This window comes from Euleptes europaea, chromosome 10 (assembly GCF_029931775.1).
Source record: "Euleptes europaea isolate rEulEur1 chromosome 10, rEulEur1.hap1, whole genome shotgun sequence".
NCBI classification, from domain to species: Eukaryota; Metazoa; Chordata; class Lepidosauria; order Squamata; family Sphaerodactylidae; genus Euleptes; species Euleptes europaea.
The window spans coordinates 70,793,639-70,817,210 of NC_079321.1; the positions used below are offsets into that span (position 1 = coordinate 70,793,639).

At 39.0% G+C, this 23,572-nt stretch overlaps 1 protein-coding gene across 1 annotated transcript in view; it reads right to left on the bottom strand.

Annotated features, from left to right (window-relative positions):
- Positions 1 to 1,577: 1,577 nt before the first annotated feature.
- Positions 1,578 to 23,572, bottom strand: part of MAN1A1 (mannosidase alpha class 1A member 1) — a 72,458-nt gene continuing 50,463 nt past the window's right edge. Inside the window, exons 7-12 of the mRNA XM_056856951.1 lie at positions 18,221 to 18,314; positions 14,063 to 14,178; positions 10,264 to 10,483; positions 6,916 to 7,088; positions 5,327 to 5,442; positions 1,578 to 1,856 (exon numbers count right to left, since the gene is read on the bottom strand). Coding sequence (XP_056712929.1) covers positions 1,733 to 1,856; positions 5,327 to 5,442; positions 6,916 to 7,088; positions 10,264 to 10,483; positions 14,063 to 14,178; positions 18,221 to 18,314 — 843 coding nt within the window. The 3' untranslated portion in view covers positions 1,578 to 1,732. The remainder of the gene's footprint in view (positions 1,857 to 5,326; positions 5,443 to 6,915; positions 7,089 to 10,263; positions 10,484 to 14,062; positions 14,179 to 18,220; positions 18,315 to 23,572) is intronic.

The following is a 23,572-nucleotide window of genomic DNA, read 5'->3' on the forward strand; positions in this document are numbered from 1 at the left end:
TACTTTCTTTACAGGAGGCCAGCAACACAATTAGTAGGCTGTATGTACTGATGGAGGAGATACATGTATCTTTTAGGACTGGCTGACCAGAGCTTAGTTTCAGAAGTAACTGAACTACACACTGCTTTAATACATCTCCCTCCAAAACCACATGGTTTCCCTGGTGCATCCAGCATTTCTGAAAAATTTACCTTTTCAGCAACACAATCTATTTCTATTCTGCTTTGTATCTGGGAAGTTAGCTGTTAACGAATGACTGATCACAGTAAATCACTGTATGCCTATCATCATTCAAGCCACTTTGCTCCCAGAAGGTATCTTATTGGTGACCAGGGAAAAAAACCCTGTGCCTTCCCTCACTTTGACCTTGATCAGTCTGTTAAACAGATTTCCTATAAAAAAAACTTTATCATTGCTGTTATTCTGATTAGCAAGGACACAGAAAATAGATTTATACAAAGCAAAGCATTTAAAGCACTAACTTCCACCTCTCAAAAGTAAATAAAGCTGAACATGAATGTCTGAAGCATGGTACCTTTGAAATATTATGCTCTTCCCATTTTCACAGCATTACTTCTGATATCTATCAAGTCTTATAGTGCTAAATGAAATGTCTGAAATGGCATCCATCTTAAGGAACTGGTCTCCTCCAATCTCTAAACAGGATAAAGGCACAAAAGCACAAAGGACTCCACACATCAACCCATATTGCAATATGGAATTAAAGATATAACAGGGGAGTGATTTGTGCCTTCTGGTGCAAACTCACCAGAACTCCATTTGCACTGAGGAAACTGCAGGTTCATCAAATTCAAGGGCATGTCTAGAAGTCAGTTTCTATGGCAGGGGTGTTAAACATAACGCCTGCAGGCTAAATCTGTAAAGCTCTTATCCAGCCCGCAAGCCAGCCCCCAGCCCCAATCTGGGCTGGCAAGGCATGGCCCGGCCCAACCAAGTGACATTTATGTCATATCTGTCCCTCGTAACAAATGAGTTCAACACCCCTGTTCTATGGTTTTGGTTTGGTGGGTACTGGTGAAACTAAAAGTACAGGAACTAAAAAAGGAGGTATCAAATCTGTCTGTTGGTAGCATAGAGTTATGATCTAAATCAAAATTAGAAGTAGGTTTCAATTCTCAGGCTATGCAAGTTCACTTCAATACAAGCTGCAGTTTAATACAATAGTGACTGCAGACGAGATGAAAATATTTCTTCTGTAGTTTTCCTGAACAGTACATCTTCTTAAATATTCAAATTACCAATTAATGATAGACCCGCATAAGAAAAGGCTGTCACAGTTACGAGATTTGTCTCTAGTGATCCGTCAAACCACATTAAAAAAAGAATAAAAGAAAAAAGCTCTTCATACTTAATTCTTTATGGCTTTTTGCAACACAGCAAAGTATTACAGCTTAAAGCAGACATCTCCTCATAGAGGAGGAAAGAATTTTGCAGTCAAAAATAAAACTGGGAAAAAGTAACATGCTAACCTCTCTATTCTATTTGGTCTGATGCATATTGCACCCTAACAAAATACAGAGAGGACAAATCACTTTACTCCCCCTCCCTCGTCAGAACATAAATAAGATTAATTATCATTAATGCATATTTCAGTCCCCTGTTAAATAGTATATGGGTAAACATTAGACTGCAAAAAACTGGATCGAAACTCAAAAAATTACCCAGGTTTTCATAAATCTATAATGTGCTGGCCTAATCATGATTATTTTATCTACTTTCTTTTTTCCTTTTCCTCTTCTTCTTTGGAGAGAACTGGTAGCGGGTGTGCCTCAGTGTTAAAGACCCAGTGTTCAAATGGAAGAAGATCATCTTCAGAGAACAACAGGTATAAGTACCTAGGAAAGCAAACAAAAACCCAACGTAACATACCAAAAAAATAACCTCCGAACTACAAAGTTCACACAGGGATAGCAGGAGAGTCATTTGTACCTATTATTTCCCGAACTCTGTTATTAATCTATAACAGTAACCTATATTTACTTTAAAAAGGGGAAGTAAATACCTGGGTATGTTCCCAGCTGCATCTATGCTTGAAAATAAATGAAACTAAATGCTGAAGGAAATGAGCGCATAATCTGTCATTTTGAGCCAAGAATATGGAAAGACAGAAGGGACTTCATTTCATGGGGAAATGAATGTATCTGAAAAACATTAATTCTCAATGGCCAAACATTTCTGTTGCTAAGAAAACTCATACTCTTACAACTAGGACCATTGCAAGGGTTGCCCCAGTTCCTCCTTTTCTCTGTACCACAAAAGGTTGCGGGTGATCTGGAGCCAGTCACACACAGTCTCCCCATTTACTTTCCTCTCCTGTGAAAACTATCCATTTACTTTCCCTGTCCATTTTCCAATCTATAAGAGGTTACATTTTACTATTGCGCAATTGTTAAGTTTTTAAAAGCGCTTTTGATAAAGGGAATTTTGGTCTCATCACATTAAACTTCTCTTGACAGCACACATGCAGATATCGATGACTGTTGTCCAGTGTTTGGGGGTTAAAAAGTAGCTTCTCAACACGCAGCTCTGCTGGCTGTCCATTATGTAGATGATTGGGTCAGTTGATGTTCCCCTCAGTGGGTGTCCTAGCAATGCACGCTCTCTCCTAAGATGAGAGCAGTGTACATGCATGCGTTTCCCCCAAAGAATCTAATCATTAGTTAGGCAATAGTTATGCAATTTACCCTTAACTAGACATTATAAGTGGAAAAGTGGAAAACACTGAAAATAATAGACATAGGGAAAGTGAAAATGGCTAAATTTATGAGATGGCTAAGATTGAATTATTTACTTATGTTATTTAGAGTCCACCTTCCTTGGTGAGACTCAAGGCAGATTACACAGAATAAATCAATACTAAACAAGGTGGGACATCTAATAGACAATGCAGTAAGATTATTTAAATTTATTATTTAAATTTAGGCAAAAAGAATTTGAACTCCCTGGACATAAGAGAAACCTAAAAAAACAGAAGTATATAAGTTCAACATCTAATAGCAAAGACTTGCCCCCATCTGCGGATATCTAAATTCGCAGATTGAGGCCACATTGATAATAAACATATTTTTCTGCACACATAGGGGACCCCCTGGGTTTGCATAAAAATCTGAAATGTTAAAAAAATACATTGGGGTTTTAAATTGTCTGAAATTTAAAAAGTGTTCTCTGTGCATGCTAAGACAACACACATAGTGCTGGGAGCTGGAGATGGGCTTACTGGCATCTGAGGCAGAATACAGGTAGCCCAGCTGAGGGGCCACAGCAGCCAAGCCACAGCACACGCTGCAGCAGTGGAGCCTGGCTGCATCGGTACAGCCCAGGAGCTGATGCTGAGCCTAGCATTGACAGAACCCAGGAGCCACTGCTGGGTCTGTCCGCTGCTGTTGTGGACACCAGGAGCCGCTCTGGGCCTGGCCACGGCGTAGGATGCCAGGAATCGCTCCGGGCTTGCAGTGGTTTTTAGGCAATGCTGCTGCCAGGCTCAAAGGTGGGTGGTGGGGCCTGGAGCCATGCTAGGCTCAGCAATGGGGAGGGGATCCCCCCTGTGGCCCTGCCACTGCCACCAACACCACAGCTCCCAAGGAAGAGGGGGTGGAGAGAAAGAGAAAAAGAGGGGGGAGACTGTCTGGGGGAGAAAGAGAGGAGCAGACTGAGAAGGGGTAGGGGGAAAGAGAGGAGGGAAGACTGCAAGGGGTGAGGGAAGATTGATAGATAAGGGGTGAAGGCAGAATGAGAGAGGGAGGAACTTTGACAGGGGGAGAGGGAAGGAAGCAAAAGTCCCTCTTCGCAGGTTTCTTGCAGGTCCCCACTTGCATATTCTAATAGCCAAGTCATCCAAATTTGAGGATACTTAAATCTGGTGACTGGAACTGTGAATGGGCAGGACAGATCTTTCTACAAACCTGAAAAAATCCCCGTTTGCAGAAAAATGTGACATCTAAAATAATACAATGGGGGGTGGGGAGGCTTAAAAACCCTAAAATGATAAAAGGAGTGCCTGTAGCATTAAGAAACAGATTCCCTCCGTGGCCATTGCTAGGAAGCCATAGCATTCCAGGCTGTACATTGTGAAGAGCTGTGCTGGTCTATGACTGTTTTTAATAAAGATTAAGATTAAGCATTCCAGGCTTGGTTTCTCTAAGTAAAAGGTGAGGGGGGGGCGGCACCCTTTCCACGGCTGTTTTTGCCTTGAGGGAGAGCTCCTTGGGGCCAGGCCTGCACCCTGCAGCAATGATGACTTGATACTACCCAACTTGCATCACTCATCTAAGCCTGGCTTCTTGCCGAAGAGCTGTGCTGGTCTATGACTGTTTTTAATAAAGATTGAGATTGGCTGCTTGCCACTGTTCAACAGGTGCCACCCTATGAAAGCCAGTGTATTAGGGTTGCCATTTTCCAGGTAGGGCTTGGAATTCTCCCAGAATTATAAGTCATCTTCAAACAAGAGAGATTACTTCCCTTGAAGAAAATGGCAGCTTCAAAGGGCAAATGCTATCGTTTACCAAAGACTCTAGGCAAAATCCCTCCCAAACTCCCCCCCATAGGCTGCCCCCAAATCCACAGGAATTCTATAGACTGGAGCTGGCAACCCTACAGGGTGTTTAAGCAGTTAGAGGTTCACAGCAGGGCCTGGAAGCCCGAGGTTCAAATTCCCATCTTGCTGTGGAAACTTACTGGGTGATTTGGGCCAGTCACATACTTTCAGCCTAACCTATCTCACAGGGTTGTTGTGAGGATAAAAAGGGAGGACAATGTAAGCTGCTTTGGTCCCTACTGTAGAGAAAGGTAGGGTATAAACTCAACAAATAAATAATAAATATAGCTGAAGATGGGAGGCAGATGAAAGAATGTTGGTAAATGGCTGAGAAGTACAGAATGATGTAAGGAAAAGGGAAAAGATATAGGGGTTGCCAGGAGAATGGAAAGAGGAAATAATGCGGGGTTGGGGATACAGGGGAAAGTGAGATGTCCCTCACAAGTCCTAGAGGGTTTGTATCATGCAACTAGTCCTGGCCCTGTGGCCAGCACCACACAACTGGGCCATAGTTTTCCTGGGTAGAGACTGCTGGTGGGGTGGTGGGGGGAGAGGAAAAGCTGAAGACAGAAAGGCAGATAAATGGTTTGCTGTTGAGTGGGAAGGAGAGAAGGATGCAGGAAAAGGGCTATGGGAGGCTTCCGGAAAAAGGAAATAGTGGGGGAAGGAGAAATAAGATGCCCCCCGCAAAGTTCCCATTTGTGCATCATTAATGATGGCTAAGTTTTATCATAATTTTATATAGAGTGAAGGTCTTAAAATTCAACTTACTTGAGTGTTTCTGAAAGGAAGAAACTCTGCTGCACATCATCATGGCTTTGATGGCTGCTGTAAACATCTCTGACACCACTATAGCCACCATCTAATCTGCAGTATTTTTCCAATGCCTGAGTTACAAAGGAAAAAAGTTTGATAAAAATATGCATTTCTTACTGGTAAAACACTTATTACATATCTTCAGTAATTTATAACCTAGCATCTGAATGATATATATTGTTTTATTAAGTGTCTTTATAAAGTTAATCTTGTTTAAAACCTATTCTGCTTGCCAGTCTGAAGAATTAAAGAAATCATGACTATCTTAAGTCTATTAATTTCAGTCTCTGCAACAGATGAAGAGATTCTAACTTTTATAGTGTTCATAAAATATAAAAAGTCCTAAAAAGGATTCAAAATGAACTAATCCTATATCAAATGATATAGGATTAGATCAATTTTTTTACAAATGGAGCAAATCTGCGGAAGCCTTGGGTCCAACCTATGTTCTTAGATTTGTCTATTATAAGACAAATCATTTGAACTTCATTTAAACATCATCTCAGTTAAATGATGATGTTAAATAAATGATATCTACATTTCAATCTCCTGCACCACAAAAATTAAGTCAACCATTCTATTTTTGTAATTATCAGTTTTTTGCCATTCTTTCCTTGCAAGTGTACCTCTTAATTTATTTTACAGCAGTTTTGTTAAATGTATGTTTGCAGCTACAAATTAACTAGAAAACGTTATTCCTTTATTTTTCACATAGACACCATCCCAGTATCTTTTTTTAAATTTCAGTGCACAGCTACCATAAATGAAAGAAATGCGGATTTTCAGGATTAATCCATCCATTCCATGCATCTTGTTCAATTTAGGTCAAGTGTGCATAACTTAGATAAATCTTCATATTGACACTTGTTCAAATTTGAGCAATGTCCCTGAAAAACTTATTTATCGTGTTTAACAGGAAATGCACCTAACACAAAAATGATTTGGGTTTTTATGTGCTTTTATGTACTGGGTTTTTAATGGTTTTATTATATCAATACTGCATGTTTAAGACTTATTCTTTTTTATATTGTGAGCTGCCTCAAGCAGGTCTCTGAATTTGTTTTAAATAAATAAAACAACTCATTTCACCTTTCTAGTGGAGGAAGCAGCACCAGATCAATTGGTGAGGGGAATCAGAGAGGTAAGCAGGGCTTCCTCCCCTCTGCTCACTTGTCATTGAACAATCCAGCAATCACATTTTGAATTTACATTTGCATTGATGGGAACCATTTCTAGATGTAATTTACATCTAATCTGGATGAAACTGTAAAAGATTGCTCATCCAAGGGATCCTTCCTGTCATATTAGAGGGGGAGGAATGGGTTCCAGTTTTGTAGGCAATTAAAAGGCAGCGTACATATCAGAAAGAAGCAAAAGTTCGCCAAAATTGAATGCAAAATACAGACAAAAATGTGTTATTTTCCTTTCTTTAAGCAGCATGCTACTGGAAAAAAATTCAAGTTGTACAACTGCCTAAAGGCAATTTTGAAATTTAGCTTTGTCAAGTTCAAGACTTTAAAGACCCTCCCCAAAATCCATTTTACCTCTACAGCTTCCCAACCCCATTGCCGATATTTTGGGTCATGGGTGAATCTCCACATATACATGTAGGTTTCTATAACTTCAGGTCGCAAGATGTAGTATTTCTCATTCTGCCTTGTAGCAATTGCCTCAACTCCACCATCAAATCTAAAGGCTTCTGGTCCCAGCTTCATGCCTAGACACAATAATCAATATCAAACAGGATCAATACTCAGCATGCAGAAGAACCATCCTGAATTATTTGTGTTAGCTTATTACTACACTGCAGAAACATTTTTTTGCAGTTTCCCAACTCTAACTGGTAATGTGTGTTTCTACTATACAAACTTCTGTGCCTCAATGGAGAAAGTACCACTATTTGGAAAAAACATAGCAGGACCTACCCTTAATTTACTGACATTTTTGAGAGGACATAATTCAGGATGCAAATAAAGTATTTCCATAGCAAACATTAATAAGGCAAATTGTGGCCAAAACACATAGCAAATTCTTGTAACGGTGATGAACCATATTTGCTGGTTGAGTATTCTCCCAATCCATCTACTACATCTCCCACTTAAAGGTCTTCTCTTAACAGAGAAAAATATATTTGAGTTTTTTTTAAGCTGGGACATATGAAGCACTTATTTTGCTGAATACATTAATTGGTTGAACAGAGTTATCAACCCTTTTCAGACAGCTGACATTTAATTTTTCCAGCATTTCCACTGCCCCACGTCTGCAACTGCAAACTTTGCTGACTGGTCCTATGTATAGAGAGCTTATGAGCCAATGTTTATTTACATTATTTCTTAGCTGATTCTGCACATATGTGCCCTAAGTTTTTTCTTAGTTGAGAAGATTTATATGTTGACTCTCCAGAGACATCTTCCAAATGGTTCAAGACTAAAATACAACAGAACCAATTCATTAAAACAAGCCGGGGCATAAAGGCAGCTTAAAAGAAACACTGATCATCCTAAAGTGATAGTCATAGAACAGTCCTTAGCCTAGAAGCAGACCATAAAGTCTCTAAAAAAAGAGATGTAAAAATCCAGGGGAAAAACAAATATTTTGGCCTGGTGCCTAAAGGAAAATACCATAGGTGCCAGATGAACCTGAAAGGGGTGGGGGGGGGGCATTCCAAAGGCAAGATCATACCACTGAAATTATACCACTGTTGGTCCCTACCTCCCTCCTCTTTGCAAGCAGGGGCATAGACAGAAGCACCTGAGAAGAGGATCTTAACTGACAGGCTGGATGGTACAGGCATATAACAGTGCACACAAAAGTTGTAAGTGCATATCTATTTCCATGATCTCCCTTCCACACAACGAACATCCCAGCACTTTGAAGGTCTGAAAAGAACTTCTGTGCCATTAATTCTGGTCTCCCAATCTATGCACAATTTGTGTTTGAAATACTCTGTGTGTGAGTGCCATCAAGTCATAGCTGACTTACGGCAACCCCTGACGGGGTTTTCAAGGCAAGAGACCTTGGGAGGTGGTTTGCCATTGCCTGTCTCCATGTGGGCTGAGGGAGTTCTGAGACAACTGTGACTGGCCCAAGGTCACCCAGCAGGCTTCATGTGGAGGAGTGGGGAATCGAACCTGGTTTTCCATATTAGAGTCTGTTGTTCTTAACCACTACAACAAACTGGCAACTTACTCTTAAATTATAGTATAATGATATTACCTTTCCCTTCTGACTGACAGATGTTGCATATGCCTACAATGTACAGACAGAAGGTAGTTTATTACAGTGTTGTTTATTTACATATTTATTCTGCCCTTCCTCCAAGCATCTCAGGTCAGCATACATGGCCCTCTCCATTGTATTTTAATATCACCTTGAGGGGTAGATTAGGGTGAGAAGGGGTAACTGGCCTAAGGTATTCCAGTCAACTTTAAGGCACAGTGGGGGTATGAACCTGGATAGCTGGCACTAACCATTATACAAAACTGCCCCTAGAATCTGAAGATACTATTCCAACCCTACTGAAACACCAATACTAGTCATCAGTAAATGCAGAAAACATCTGAACATAGAAATGAAGAAATACTGTTAGAGAGTATGTGGCACCTATAAAATCCCTGTTGTAAAAATAAAAACTTCTAAAGAAATATGTCTGACAATATAAATGAGCTTTAGAACACTGCCTACGCTCTCTATGGATCCTGTTTTAACGGGGACATAAACAGGGGTACCTGCAAGTACTTGCAGGTTTTCAAATAACTTTTGGTGTGGGAGTTCTCTCCAGCTTTTCACGCATGCCTGTCAAAACATTGCAGGCACACAATTTCTATTGAAGCTGCTACAAATTTTGCAATCAATTAAAAATGATGACTTGCTAGTTGTGAGAACAGATTTTAGACTGTTATACAGCAGCTCTACTAGAGAAAACACTTTTTAGGATACTTTGTTAAAATTATGCAAGACTTTTTGTTCACACATGTTCACTATTGGTATTCTCAGTTTGCTTGTTTCTTATATAGCTTTTTCACACTGTTTATGTTATATACCCAACTGATGCAAAAATAATGTTAAAAATCACATACACTTAAGAGCTAGTGTGGTGTAGTGGTTAAGAGCGGTGGTTTGGTGTAGTGGACTCTGATCTGGAGAACTGGGTTTGATTCCCACTCCATCACATGAACGGTGGAGGCTAATCTGGTGAACTAGATTTGTTTCCCCATTCCTACACATGAAGCCAGCTGGGTGACCTTGGGCTAGTCACACTCTCTCAGCCCACCTACCTCACAGGGTGTCTGTTGTGGGGAGGGGAAGGTGATTGTAAGCCGGTTTGATTCTTCCTTAAGTGGTAGAGAAAATCGGCATATAAAAACCAAGTCTTCTTCTTAATGGGAAAAACGTGGCACAAGGAAACAGAAAATAGCTTGAAAAATAAAGACTCATAGGTTTGAATGGCAAAAGGAAAAAGCAAACACAAGATGGGGATCTTTGACTCAAAACAGCCGGACTGTAAAATTTGGTAACGTTGCCAAAAATTACTTATAAAAGCTCCAGACTGCTTCAGCTGGGTGGCTTACTACTGAGAAGGCATGAAAATGTTGCCTGCTAGTGAGTGGGTTGAACATATTTTTCCATTATCACAGCATTCCTATGACTTTCCCCCAAGAGCACAAAGCATGCGTCTTCTGGGTCCTTCTTCTCTTGAAGGAGTTCTGAACTCTTCCCATCCCATAACATATTATGTTAGGAATTACATGGTCTGCTTTGAATTTGTCACAAGTCCCATGGTATTAGGTGAAAGAAGAAAAATCCTCAAAAGCACTATCCATATATAGAGAAACAGGCAAGTCTGAAATAATATTCTGGAATAGAACTACTCAAAAGTTTATAATGCTTACTTGTGCGATCATAAGACTCATGACATGTGCGGGCAATTTCAGCTCCAAGTTCAATGTGACGTTCAGTTTTATCAGCAGGGGCTCCATCTGCACCCAGAACAAACATCCCTCCTGCAAAACAAGTCAGGTGGCCCATTTTGTGTTCAAGCAGGCCACCCTTCCACTCAGCAATGTACATCAAACCAGTGTTGGATTTCCTGATCAAATGGGTCTCTATGGACTGGAAAAGTTAAACATTATTGTATATTAGTATGCAGTTAATATAAAATAGATACCTAAAAACCCTTGGCTTGGATCTTGTATAAAATTTACACTGAAATGGAGTTCCATTCATGGAATAGGACTTCCTAGCCTGTCTCTTATGCAGTAGCCCCAAATGTCAACCATTATATTCCTGGTTGTCATGAGATACCCCCGCCCCAGGACAGCGGGAGGGGAGGAACTGGAGGTCTTCAGCATGAGGGGAGATTAGTGAAGTTTCCCTTCCTCTGCTAATGTTAATTTTCCACTGGATCTAACCTTTTCAGTCTAGCGCTACTTCAGCCACTTCTGTGTGGGTTAATAATTCGAGATCAGGAAGAGCAAAATCCTATCTTGATAATATCATAAGAGATTTTTGTTTCTTATTATATCTCAACTGGAATATGTAGTTTTTTAGTACAGTAGCCCTCAAATGGAGAATCCGGATATTTAGAACTGGATAATAATCCTGGGGATACAGACTTAAAAACATAATAATTTGATTAATGACTGTTTTATACATATGCACCCATGTTTTGACCCATGGTAGGATTTCTAGTAAGCCAGCAGGCTGCTAGCCTCTATTCCAACACAATTGGTTTGTGCAGATACTCCTTCCTGTTAATACTCCTTCCTGTCAAGAGTCTCTTACCCCATCCCTAAGAGGCTCAGTGGACTCAGAGTCCATGAGACACACTGGCTGAGGGAACTTTCTAATCAAGTGGAAGGTGCTTCACTAAACTTCCCTTCTACCTGGGACAAAGTAAGAATTGGAAAGAATCCTGACCAGCCCAAAGGCGAGCAAAGTGCACATTACTAATCTCCAGCAGCTGAATGAGCTGGAGGGGATTTGAGACTCAGATAGAGCAATCCTGAAGGGGAGCCGAAAGAAGTTTGGAGCCAGCATGACCCTTGTGCCAGCATTAGCACCACTTGCGCTGGCTGAACTGGCACTAGCACCAGCTCAGGGGTACTTGTGCCAGTGCCAGGAAGCTGTGTGATAGTGCCATGAATGGGTGCTGGCCCAGCCACTGCCACAGCATTTCTCTGGAGCAAGAGCTCACGTCAGCGCCAAAGGGGCATTCCCAGGGCAAAGATGACTTTAGTTAGCTCCCTGAGCCCTTTCGCCCTGGGAATGCCCCTTTTGGCTGGCCTGAACATGTGTCAGCAGAAATGGTGGTGCAGCCCTGTGAAACTGAATGGAGCAGTTTCATGTGGTTTAGGGAAAATAACATTTTCTGTTTGCTATGCCGGGGCAGCAAGCCACTCAGGAGGCGGTGAGACTGTGCTGTCCCTGGGCCCTCTGCAAATACCCCCCCCCCCCAGGATTGCTCTGTAACTCAAATGGCAACAAAGAACCATGCAGGGGGAGATGGATTCTGTCCGGGTGGGAAAACTTCGACAAAATATATGCTTCTTTGCTTTGTGAAAATTCAGGCTTAGATCTAGTGGTGGATTTCTGTGGATGGAAGGATTTTTACCCATCAAGTAGAACTTTCTTGCCTCCCTGATCCTGCTGAAGTTGAACATGCTCCCTACATTTCAGGAAGATGGAAGGCGAGAAAGTTGTGTTCCACAGGTGAAAATCCTTCTGTCCAAGAAAACTCTCTATGGGATCCAAATCTCAGAACAGGGAATGAAAGTAGGGGTGAGCATTTCAAACAATCCATTTTAATCTTAATTATTTCAGAAAGGGCATAATTATTCTTTTCCTGAAATTTTGGGAGTATTGGTATCATTTATGAAATCCACTTTCACTAATTTTTCCAGTTTCAGTAATGTTAGGTACTGGTAAACCTGGTGCCTGGATTCCAGTGGAAGGAAACCTGGCCTATTTTTCAACGGGAGTTAAATTGTAGAATTTGACCTGGCTTCTGGACTCTGGAAGCCACATATACAGAAAATAGCTGAATCAATCCCCAAAGTCCTAATTTTTTTGCAATAAATTTTGGGAATCCCAAAATTTCAGGAGTGCCTTGCTTCATTTCAGGTACTTTCAAAATGAAACAGAAAGTTTTGGGCATTGTTTTGGATCACCCCTAAGCAAAGGCAATGAACAGCTTCCTGAAAATTCCTTTCTGGACTTAAGATGGTAGCAGGAGGACAGGTCCGGCACAGAAGATGATGCCTCTGTGAATGTTACTTTGACACAGTATGGTGATAGAGCAATGTGGAGATTTCACTGGTGAACCGGGGTTTGGCAAATGGACAATCTAATTACTATCCTGAGCCATTCACTCTACATTTAGGTTGAACCCTTCTGTAAGGGTGTCTTTTGGGCGAGCCCAGAATTGAGGGGTATTTCGATTTCTGAATGTCATCTCTCACAAGCAAAGTGAGAACAAAGTGAGGAAAGATTATTGCTGCAGGTTTTGGAGCAGTTCTTTGGAAACACAACCACAAAATTAATGTTCACATATTTGTAATTCAACAGTAGGAGGAAGCCATTAACTATGCTTCAGTAGATGTCTGAACTGGAGAGGGCATAATATCCCTAAGCACTTTCCTCATTGCTGTACATTTGTCCTCATAAACAGGGTTCAGTGATCTCAGTGTTATATGAATAACTTGTACAGTACCCTGTAGGAACAGAGATAGGACTAGCAGGAGAGGCTGGTGAACTTGTGAATTTTGTTAAGGGTACCCTACCCTTTCCCCCCATAATTCTGGCATTGAGCCCAGCCATAGTTGATCAATTTGATTGTAACTGCTTAAAGAAATAAAGCCCTATTTAATATGCTTCCTTTTATTTGAGGATGAGAGCGGCATTAGTACATCATTTCAAATTATTATGTGTTTTTCTTGCTTAACCATAATGATATATCTTCATTAAACAAGTACAACCATAAAATATATATCTTAGACAACAGCCAGAGAGAGCTGAGTTTCAAAGACATAGATTTTTAGTATTCGGTAATTTCTGTTCACATAGCCATATGGGAAACAATGCTGCAAAGTCAATCTTAATTTTAATATACGAGATGTTGAAAGAGTTGTGCCATCAGAATGTCCTTAAGCAGAATCTTAATTGATAATTTTTTACACTTCCTCTAATTTACAGAAAGTCTCGTTTGCAAAGCAACATTGAGGAAAGAGTTATACATTTTGTGAGTTTTGCATTTCTCTCAGTAGATTGCTATGCTTAGATTAATGTTACAGTTTTATAGAAACTAAAAATCAGGCATCTGGACATAGGTTCATGTGAGAGGTACAGACTAAAGAAAGTTAGGAGCAAGTCATTCTTAGTGCAACTCTTTATTCTTAATTTATAAATGGAGAATTAGTTAACACTTGCATATGAACCTATTTTTAAAAACATTTAGAGGATAATAAATACAAAAGCTATTCTATGATTGAGATAATATGTTCCAGTTCTTAAACCTTCTCAGGCAGTCCCAATTATAATTTTTCTAGCTGTGGCTAATAACTTTTCAAATAAATTAGTCTCTTAAAACTACTTTACTGTTATGGAAACAAAAGTATACACACATTTTTAACCAAAGTCTTTTTCATTGGATTCATTAGGTGATGATCATAAATTGATTTATATCTCATTTACCTGAACAGCATCATAATACATTTGCTTGCCTTCTTCATCAGTCTTATCTGACATCAGCCATGCCTTAAGCAAATATTCATAGAAACTGTCTCCAAGCCCTCCAACTGAGACATGATCTGAAAAGCAAAAGAAGAGGATCAATTGTAATTCCACTTTTAGTTTAACCAAACACAGCTACTTGTGATGTATGGTAGATTAACGGTAATATAACTTCCTGTACCTGCAACATAACTTCTTGTAACAATTCTTTAGCAGAGATTGAAGCCTCAGAAAATTCTGTTACTTGGTTCTATCATAAACCACCCACTCGTCTTCTCCTGCCTCCCAGCCTCAGGCAGATCAAGAGGGACCAGTCCAAGTTTTCTTTGAGACCCAAACTGCAACCTATGAGACATCCCCCGCCCCCAATCCCAGTAGCTGCTTTTGGACAATAACTTCCCTTCTTGGTGACTTGTGACCAATTCTTGGGACTTGTATTTATGTCCCCCCCCTTGTGACAAAGAGCCACAATGGGCTTCCCTTTCCTTGCAACTAACCCTGTGACAGCATCCCCGAATGGCTGGAGCCATTCTGGAGCTTGTTTCTGGTTTCAGCCATTTGTCAGACTAATGGGATGCATTTCATGAGCCAAACCATAAGATCAGATGCATAGTACAGTATCTGGTGAGAGTCAAACAAGCCTGATCTCAGGAGCACCACCATGATTTACCTCAGGGGCGGCTAGCTATAAATAATGCTAAGCACTGGAAGGCCAATAACCAAATATTTCTTTGGCCTCTTTCACAGCAGTGTGGTGATATGATGGGGAAGTATTGTGTGGGCAGAATAGCTCTCAGTTAATCACAAAACAAAAAATGATGGACACTGGCATGGGACTGACTGGTGGTTTACCCCCCAAAAAATGTTTTGGCGCTTGCTCTTGCACCCCAGCTCATCACAGTGAGGTGTGCTATTTCCCCAACAGCACAAGATCTAGGAACATATGATATGGTACAAGTTTTTCCCCCATGAACACACTGATCTCCCCGTGGCATTAGCTATACTTTTTATAGATGGAAGACCTATACAGTTATCCCTTGTGGGGGGGGGGCGCTCTCTTGGATTACAAATAAGCACTTTGATTTCTTCTGCTATCCTTAAAATTATTTTTTAAAACTTGCTTTTCCATGTTGAAACCAAGTGAGCACAGAATCTTCCTCTCTTAAAGGTCTCAACCTTCCAATATGCTTTTTTCAATATCCTGTGACCTGGTATTTAGGTCTCTTAAATGTTAACTTTGCTGACCCTTTCAAAGAAACACACCGATGGCAAAATAGGATTATGATGGGCTAATAAAATAGAACACTTAAAAAAATAAAGAAATACCTCATTAATAACATGAGTGTTTGCAATACATAAAGGAAAGTAGCTTTCTCAAAAGAATGAGAATGCTCTGTGATGGAAGGCTGATCTCTGAATAGCAGCATTTAAATGACCTTTACAGTTTCCTAAATGAATTACCTCAGAAACTCTTGACATTTGCAGACTAAATAGCACAAGCAGAGTCTCATCAATAATAAGTCCTGCTATTATATCCATTATTGCTAGAGACAAATCTAATTGACCCACTATGTTGCAAATCACTTTCAATTTACTGCAAAAATAACAAAGACTAAAGAAATGCACAGGAACAATAGTAACAGTCCAGTGGTGACCTTCAGGAATTATAGTGCTGCTTATTTAAGGTTGCAATCCTACACATATTTACTTGGCAGTAAATGCCACTGAAGCCACAAGGATTTACTTTTGAGTAAAAATGCTTAGGATTGTACTGGAGCAGTAATAAAAGATATTTGCCCACTTGCAGTTTGTATTTGTATATTACTGTCCCTTTAAAATGTTCAAAGTGGTTTACATAAAACATATTCAGTATATAATAAAGTCAATATTGAAATCAAAGGCCCTCCTGAAAAAATCTGCCGTGCACCTTTTTCTAAATTGTAAAAAGATATAGCCACCATTTCAAAAGTACAGCACTTTCCATAAAGATGAGGCTTCCACAAAAAACGCTCTTGATGGAGCTACAGCTGTCCCAATCTCTTTTCAATAAGGGAATCAAAATCAGGCCTGGGGGAGGGGGGGAGACAGTAGGGTCCGTGTGGTGAGAATTCTTTAGTATTAAAACATTTTTTTTTGTTTGTGTTAAGAAAGAACCAATTCTATATAGCCTAGAAGCCTCACCTCTGCCTTAAAGGGTGGCATTTAGTAGGAGCTGACTAAAACAAAGCACACGAGTTGCTTGCAATTATGTTTTAAGGGGGAAATGGACATTTAGACCGGTAACAAGCTATCTGTTAGATTGAGGGAATTTACTTGGGCACACAGGCTTCACAAGCAGACAATTGACAGAGACTCTTTTAAACTAATTAACTTATTTAGGAACAGGAAAAACCAAGCAAGATAAAACCATGATTTGTGGAAAGCTCATCCTCGGGAGAATTCGCAAGGAGGGGCTGTTTTAAACCCTCTCTCTCACAGTTTAGCCTATAAAACGTCTTCCAAGATTCCAGTTCGGGGTCCTTCTAAGAGAGACCCCCATTTTCTGTCTCTTCCTTGGAACGACCTCAGAGATCTCTGACTAACTGTTTGTCTGTCAGTGTGTGTGCTGTCATATATATCCAGTTAAGTATTGTTTTCTCCTTTGCTTTATATTCTTTTGTAAGTATAATAAAACTGCATGGTTTACCTTTATAAAAGTTTTGTGTTCTAGGTAAGAGTGTCCCTTTGTACATGGCCTGTGTTTCCCTATCACCTTCTCTGGCCATTGCTTTTGGTGAGTAGAGCAGGCAGGGAAATTCCAATTCAAGAACCCAGGGGACAACTAAAAATTCTCCCGTCAGTCCGCACAAGCTGACACAGGAAGAGACAGATCGAAAGTCATAAGCTAGCTCCCTGAATTGAAGCCAGAAGCAAACTGGTACCCAGGGGCCTGTAAAATTTAACTTCTTGGTCCAGTCATTTGAAATTTGGGTGGGGTCTTTTGTGGACATGCAGGACTAGGTTCCCTGCAATGGCATCACTTGACTGATAAACAGCCACTCCAGCCCCACTAAATAAATACCCCACAGGGAATAATGGAACACAAATAATTCTGGAGTCCCAGAAAACACCAAAGCTGAAACAGTATCAGGGGACCCCAATACTGGTATTTATGCCCTTCCCAAAATGTGAAAAATACCGGTTTTTTTAAAGGTGCACATCCATATGTACTTTACTACAACTTTGCTGCCCACACTGCCATGTCTTCTCTGCCCATGGGCAATCAAAATATCATTGTGATCTACCACCCATAGACCTCACAACAGAGCCCAGTTCATCCTCCTCAATCACCAGCAGCCCGCTCCATTTATTCCTTCTGGAACTTTACACACCTTCCACTCATCAACAGTGCAAACAAAAAACAAACAGGGCCAGAATGCTAGAGTTCCCCGCTAGAGGGACAATATTCTCTGGTGTTGCTTTGGTGGCTTTTTCCAGGGGAATAAGGAAGCCCAATCACAATGGATGTCTCATAGGACCAACCCGGAACATTCAAAGCTGGTTCTGGACTCAGGCAGAAGGTAGTGGCAAGTGTCAGCCAAAAACACACGCAGCCTGAAAGGGAAGTCACAGGTCCACAAAGGAGAGAAAAAGATAGCACCAAAGACCTTTCTCACTATCTCACAAGCTACAAAACTAACTTTCTCATTATTTCACAAGCCACAAAACTAACTTTGGAGAGTATTTACATTGCAATCCTAAGGAGAGTTACTCCAGACTAAGCCCATTCATTTCAATAGGTTTAGACTGGAGTAACTGTGCATAGGATTGCACTGTTAATCTAATGAATTTCAACACCTGTTAGAATTAAAACCTATATTTAGAGAAAACACATGAGCAGGAAGCAAACGTGTCCTTAGGTTACATCCACTGCACTGAAAATTAGGAAACAATGTACTTTTTGGTACAAAGTACACCATTATTTAATTTTGGCATTAACTCAAAGACAAGCATATGAAAAGTTCACCAGCTGAAGTTATAATTCATTTCCTTCATCAAGTATAATAAATGTATACTCTTATTCTTTGAAATAATCAAGCATTTGTTAACAAGAATGACAAAATGAACTGATGTACTTACGTTGTCCCCACTGGCCACTATTAGGATTTAAGTAGTTCGGATAAAGGCCTTCTGGTTTATCTAGCTGATTTAAAACTCTTCGAATGTTCATCACCTATAACAAAACACATCCATTCTTTGTTGGAAACATATAATTATGAAAGCAAGGCTTTTCAAGCTTATACAAAATCTAATTATTTCAAGATTCTTATAACTGCAATATAATTGCAGATACCTAGAGTGACAAGAGTTTTTTTTTGGATGCTTTAGTCTATTGCTTTTAAACGGTAACTTTTAAAAATTATGATACACAAGCCACCTTGAGCCATGAAGAAAGACAGGATGTAAGTTTGTAATAAAATACTTTTCCCACACTTACTTTTAAAAGACTGCCACTCTACACTAGGGTGGACACTACCCCAAACACACTTGTCTATGGCCTCTTTCTAGAAAGTTCCTTTTTCATAAGACAGAGTTTGGATTCTATTGTCAGGCTCCAGTACTCAGCGGTTAAGCCAGATGGTATTTCAAGGTCGAACTGTTATTCGGATCTAAGGTTGTTGTGTCTTGCCCTACCCTGGGAAGAGCAAGTGTTATCAGGGGTTTGCTGTAGCAACCAGGAATCCTCCAGAATGTTCACTCTCCAGAATGTTCACTCTTACTATATATATTCTGTACCCTTAGAGTTTCCCCCCATTAGTGTCCTTGCTTATTTACACATCAATTTCTGCATCTCGCTGTATATTTCTCAATAAATCATCTTTCTATGGAAGACCTGCCTAGAGGTTGATTTGTGGGATTTGTCAAGTGGGCCCAGAGCTGACATCTATCTATCATTGCTACAAGTGGTAAACAAATATGGCTACATACATTAATGCCCGAGAACCTGTTTCTTTTTTTAAAATAATTTTTATTGTTTTTTCAAAAATACAGAAAAGAAAAGGGATAATAGGTAAAAGGGAAACATAATATGATATGATAACATTTTGTGTGTGTCCTGTGACCCTGACATTACTCATTTTTGTAATCAAGTATTTTCTTTATCATTGATGAGTCATTATATCACTATATTTCTTCTGAATTAAAAAAAAATACTTTCCATCATTATATTTCTACACATAATTCTACACCGTATTTCAATATATGATTCTTATATACACAAGTCTTGTTAATTACCAAATTAGAATAAAATCACCTAAATATAAACAATCTTAACCATACTTATTGTAGAAGGGTTGCCATTTCAGTTGATGTTCTTCATGTTGTCTTCCTTGTAACTGATTAGTAAGCTTTGCCATAGTAGCGAATTCCGTCATTTTTGTAATCCATTCTGTCAGACTGGGTATCTTTGTTTTTCCAATATCTTGCGTAAACAATTCTCGCTGCGGTGGTCGCATATTGAAAAAATTCTTTTTGTACAGCTCGTAACTGAGCTGGGATCATCCCCAAGAGCATAAATTTAGGATTTAAGTCAAAATTCGTCTGAAGAGTTGTCATGATCTCATTATGTATTTGCTTCCAGTATCCCTGAGCATTTTTACAAGTCCACCATTGATGAAAGAAAGTTCCTTCTGTCTCTGAGCATTTACAACAATTCGCTTGGTTAGATTTATACATCTTTTGTATGTCTTTTGGCGCAAAGTATAATCTGTAAAACATCTTGTACCAATTTTCTCAGACATGGAGAATTTTATTTCAGATTTCCACATTTTCTCCCACTCAGCCACTGGAATCATTTCACCGAAATTTTGCATCCATTTAACCATACATGTTTTTACTTGTTCCTCCACCGTCTCCATGGTTAATAACATCTTGCGATTTCGTTATTATTTGTTCAAAGTTTGTCAAATTGTCGACTGGGTGATAATCAGATTTTAACCCATGTACCACTTGATGATATGCCAGCCATGATATTTTGATATTTTCTTCTTTCAATTCTGCAAGAGATTTGATCTGACCATTCTTTTTTATTAAGTCTCCATATCTCAAAAAGTCATTGGATTTCCGACTCTCAAAGTCCATATATGCTTCTGTTGGAGACATTAGTCTAGGAGCTTTCGGGCTAAGAGATGGTTTCAATAAACTCCATGTTTTAATCAAATCGTAAAAAGTAGATTCCCGAGACACGTTCTTTGGTAAATTCTTGGTGTCTTTAGACCAAAGCCAGTAATGGAATCCTTTTTCCAGGGAGGCTTTCTCCAATTTAATTGTTCTACTTTCAGGTTGGATTATCTGTCACGGCCAATAGTGCAGCGGGGCTTGATAGTACGGAAATAAATTCGGTGAGAGTCCTCTTTCTTTAGCATTTTGTAAAACTGTAAATTTACCTCTATATTTTTTTCCAAACAAACTTATTGATACTTCTTTGCCATTTTGTTATCGTTGCTTTATTGATGTCAATTGGTAATGTCTGAAATAAAAAATCCATTCTTGGTAACACATTTATTTTGTTGAAATTCGGCCTAGCCAAGATATTTGAAGTCTGTCCCATCGTTCCAAGTCCTTCTCTATTTTCATCCAAGTCTCTTTGTAATTTAAATCTAACAGTGAGTCATTGCCAACTGGGATTTTGATTCCTAAATCCTTAACACTTTTTTTGGAATTGGGCATTGTAAAATCTCAGATAATTCTGATTTTTCTTTATTTGACAAATTGAAGGAAATATATCAGTTTTTTGTTAATTTAATTTGTATCCCGAGTAGTAGTTGAATTGATCAATTTGATGTTTTATTTCAGCCATAGACTGCGTTGGATCTTGGCATATCAGTACTACATCATCAGTGTAACTCCTGAGTTTGTACTCCTGATCTTCATATTTAAATCTTTAATTTTACCATTGAGTCTTATTTTATTGGCTAGAACTTCCATCGCCAAGTTAAACAGCAAAGGTGATAGGGGGCAACCTTGTCTTGTTCCTTTCTTGATTTCAAATTTATCTGTTAACATTCCATTAATCAATAGTCTTGCGTTCTGTGTTTGATAAATTGCCTTTATCCCCGTCATAAATTCTTTCCCATAGTAAAAATAGGGTAATACTGCAGTTAAGAAATTCCAAGACACGTTATCAAATGCCTTCTCTGCATCCAAGAATAACATAACAGCCTTTTTCCGGGTCATTTTGATGAAATTAATGGCAGCAAGTACCACTCTTACATTGTCCTTTAGTTGCCTTTTCGGGATGAAACCTGTCTGACAGGATGTATTATTTTTTGAACACATTTTTGAAGTCTCTCAGTTAAAATGGATGTTAAAATTTTATAATCCACATTGAGCAAGGATATCGGCCTTCGGGGAGTGTTTCTCTTTTTCGTCTTTAGGAATTAAGGAGATGTGTGCTTCTTCCCAAGAACCTGGTATCTGACCCTCCGTGATTATGTCGTTGTAGACTTTTTAAAGAGGTGGAATCAAAATATATCTTGAAATAATGGCAGTCAATCCGTCTGGACCAGGAGCTTTATCTAGATCAGTGGTTTTTTTTGACCAGGGACCACTAGGACTTTTTTGTTTGGTGCAGGGTCCCCAAAGTTCAAAATAAAAATTCCGAGAATTTGAAAATAAACTTTAATCATAACTGTTAGTTAAACATTAAACTTAGAATAATATTTGAATATATATTTTATAATAGAGAACTTTTAATTGAAAATATTAATTTATTATGGGTTTATAACTTTGTTTCGCAGACCTTAATTTAATTCTCGCGGACCCCTGGGGGTCCATGGACCCCCGGTTCGGAACCAGTGATCTAGATTCAGTTTTCTGAAAGCATCAACTAGTTCTTGGGTTGAAATCTTTTAATTCAAAATTTTTCGGTCATCATCAGAGAATTTTTGCAAATGTGCAGATTGAATTTTTGCAAATGTGCAGTCTTCTAAACCAATTTGATTGGTGTCAGTGTTTTGATAAAGTTCTGAGTAAAAATTCTGGAAAACCTCTTGTATGTCTTCTTTATTGGATAAGCCATTTTCTTTTAGAACTTCAACAATTCTTTTTTCAGATTCTCTCTTCAGTGTATTCGCTAGCAATTTACCAGGTTTATTAGCTTGTTCAAAGTATTTTTGTTTTACGAATCTCAACTTCTCTTGTAAGTCTTCAGATTCCTTTGTGGCAATGCTAAATTTTAACTTAGAAATTTCTTGAAGGGTCTGTGGGTCACCTGAAACATGATGTTTCTCTTCTAACTGATGTAATTGTTGGTATAAGTCATTTAGTGTTTGTTCTCTCTCTTTTTTCAATTTAGATGTTATTGCGATTAGTTTTCCTCTTATGTAAGCTTTACTCGTGTCCCATATGGTTCTGTGCTTAACTTCAGAAGTCGTATTTGTCTCAAAAAAGAATTTCAAGTCCTTTTCACATTGCTCCAGTACATCTTTTCTTTGCAAAATATTATCATTCATCCTCCATCTTCTCAGTCCAATCCTAGGACTCAGCAAACTAAATTCCATAGGATTGTGATCTGCGTATGTTGCAGGCAAAATGTTGATTGCTCCTATTCGATTAAGGAGCTAGAAATCCAAATCATATCAATTCTCGAATATGTCTTGTGTCGATGTGAATAGTAAGTATAGTCTTTTTCTTTTTGATGCATGTATCTCCAGGCGTCTATGAGTTTCCAATCTTCCATATATTGAATAACCACTTTTGGTAATTTTCCTCCTTTTGTGGAACAGATTTGTCTAATTTGATATTCATCACTCCATTCATGTCTCCAGCAATTAATAATTCTCCTTGTTGAAAATGATTGAGTTCTTGAAAAAATGTGATGAAGAACTTTTCTTTGGCTTGATTTGGTGCATAAATATTGGCTACAGTGAATTTCTGTCCATTAACGCCTTGCACAAGTAAGATCAAATATCTGCCTTTATCATCTTCAATTGAGTCTATTACTGACAGCTTGTTAGTTTTGATATATATGGCTACTTCTCGCTTTTTGATTGGTGAAGATGATGTATACAAAGTTCCTAATTTTTTACATTTTAAAAATCCAATGTGTGGTTGTTTGATGTGTGTCTCTTGAAGACAAATTATGTCTGAGGCAGTTTTGAGAAGTTTATGAAATATTTTCTTCCTTTTGGATGGAGAGTTTAACCTGTTGTTTCCATGGAATACATACATAAACTACTGTGGAAAGAAAATGAATCTGCTAGACACTTCCACATGATATTTTGTAGATATTCTTTCTGATCCAGAAGAGTGTTGTGGCAGTTACAATGGAAGCATGGCATGTGTAAGACATGGCCTCTAATTGTTGATACAGCTCTGCATTGCATTTTGCCATTAGGTTGTACTTGTACTATAAACAAGGCAAATTCATTTAATTTTGCAGTGGAAGCAGGATGCTTGGACAGGAGGGGGCAGCAGCTGAAGAGCCATTTC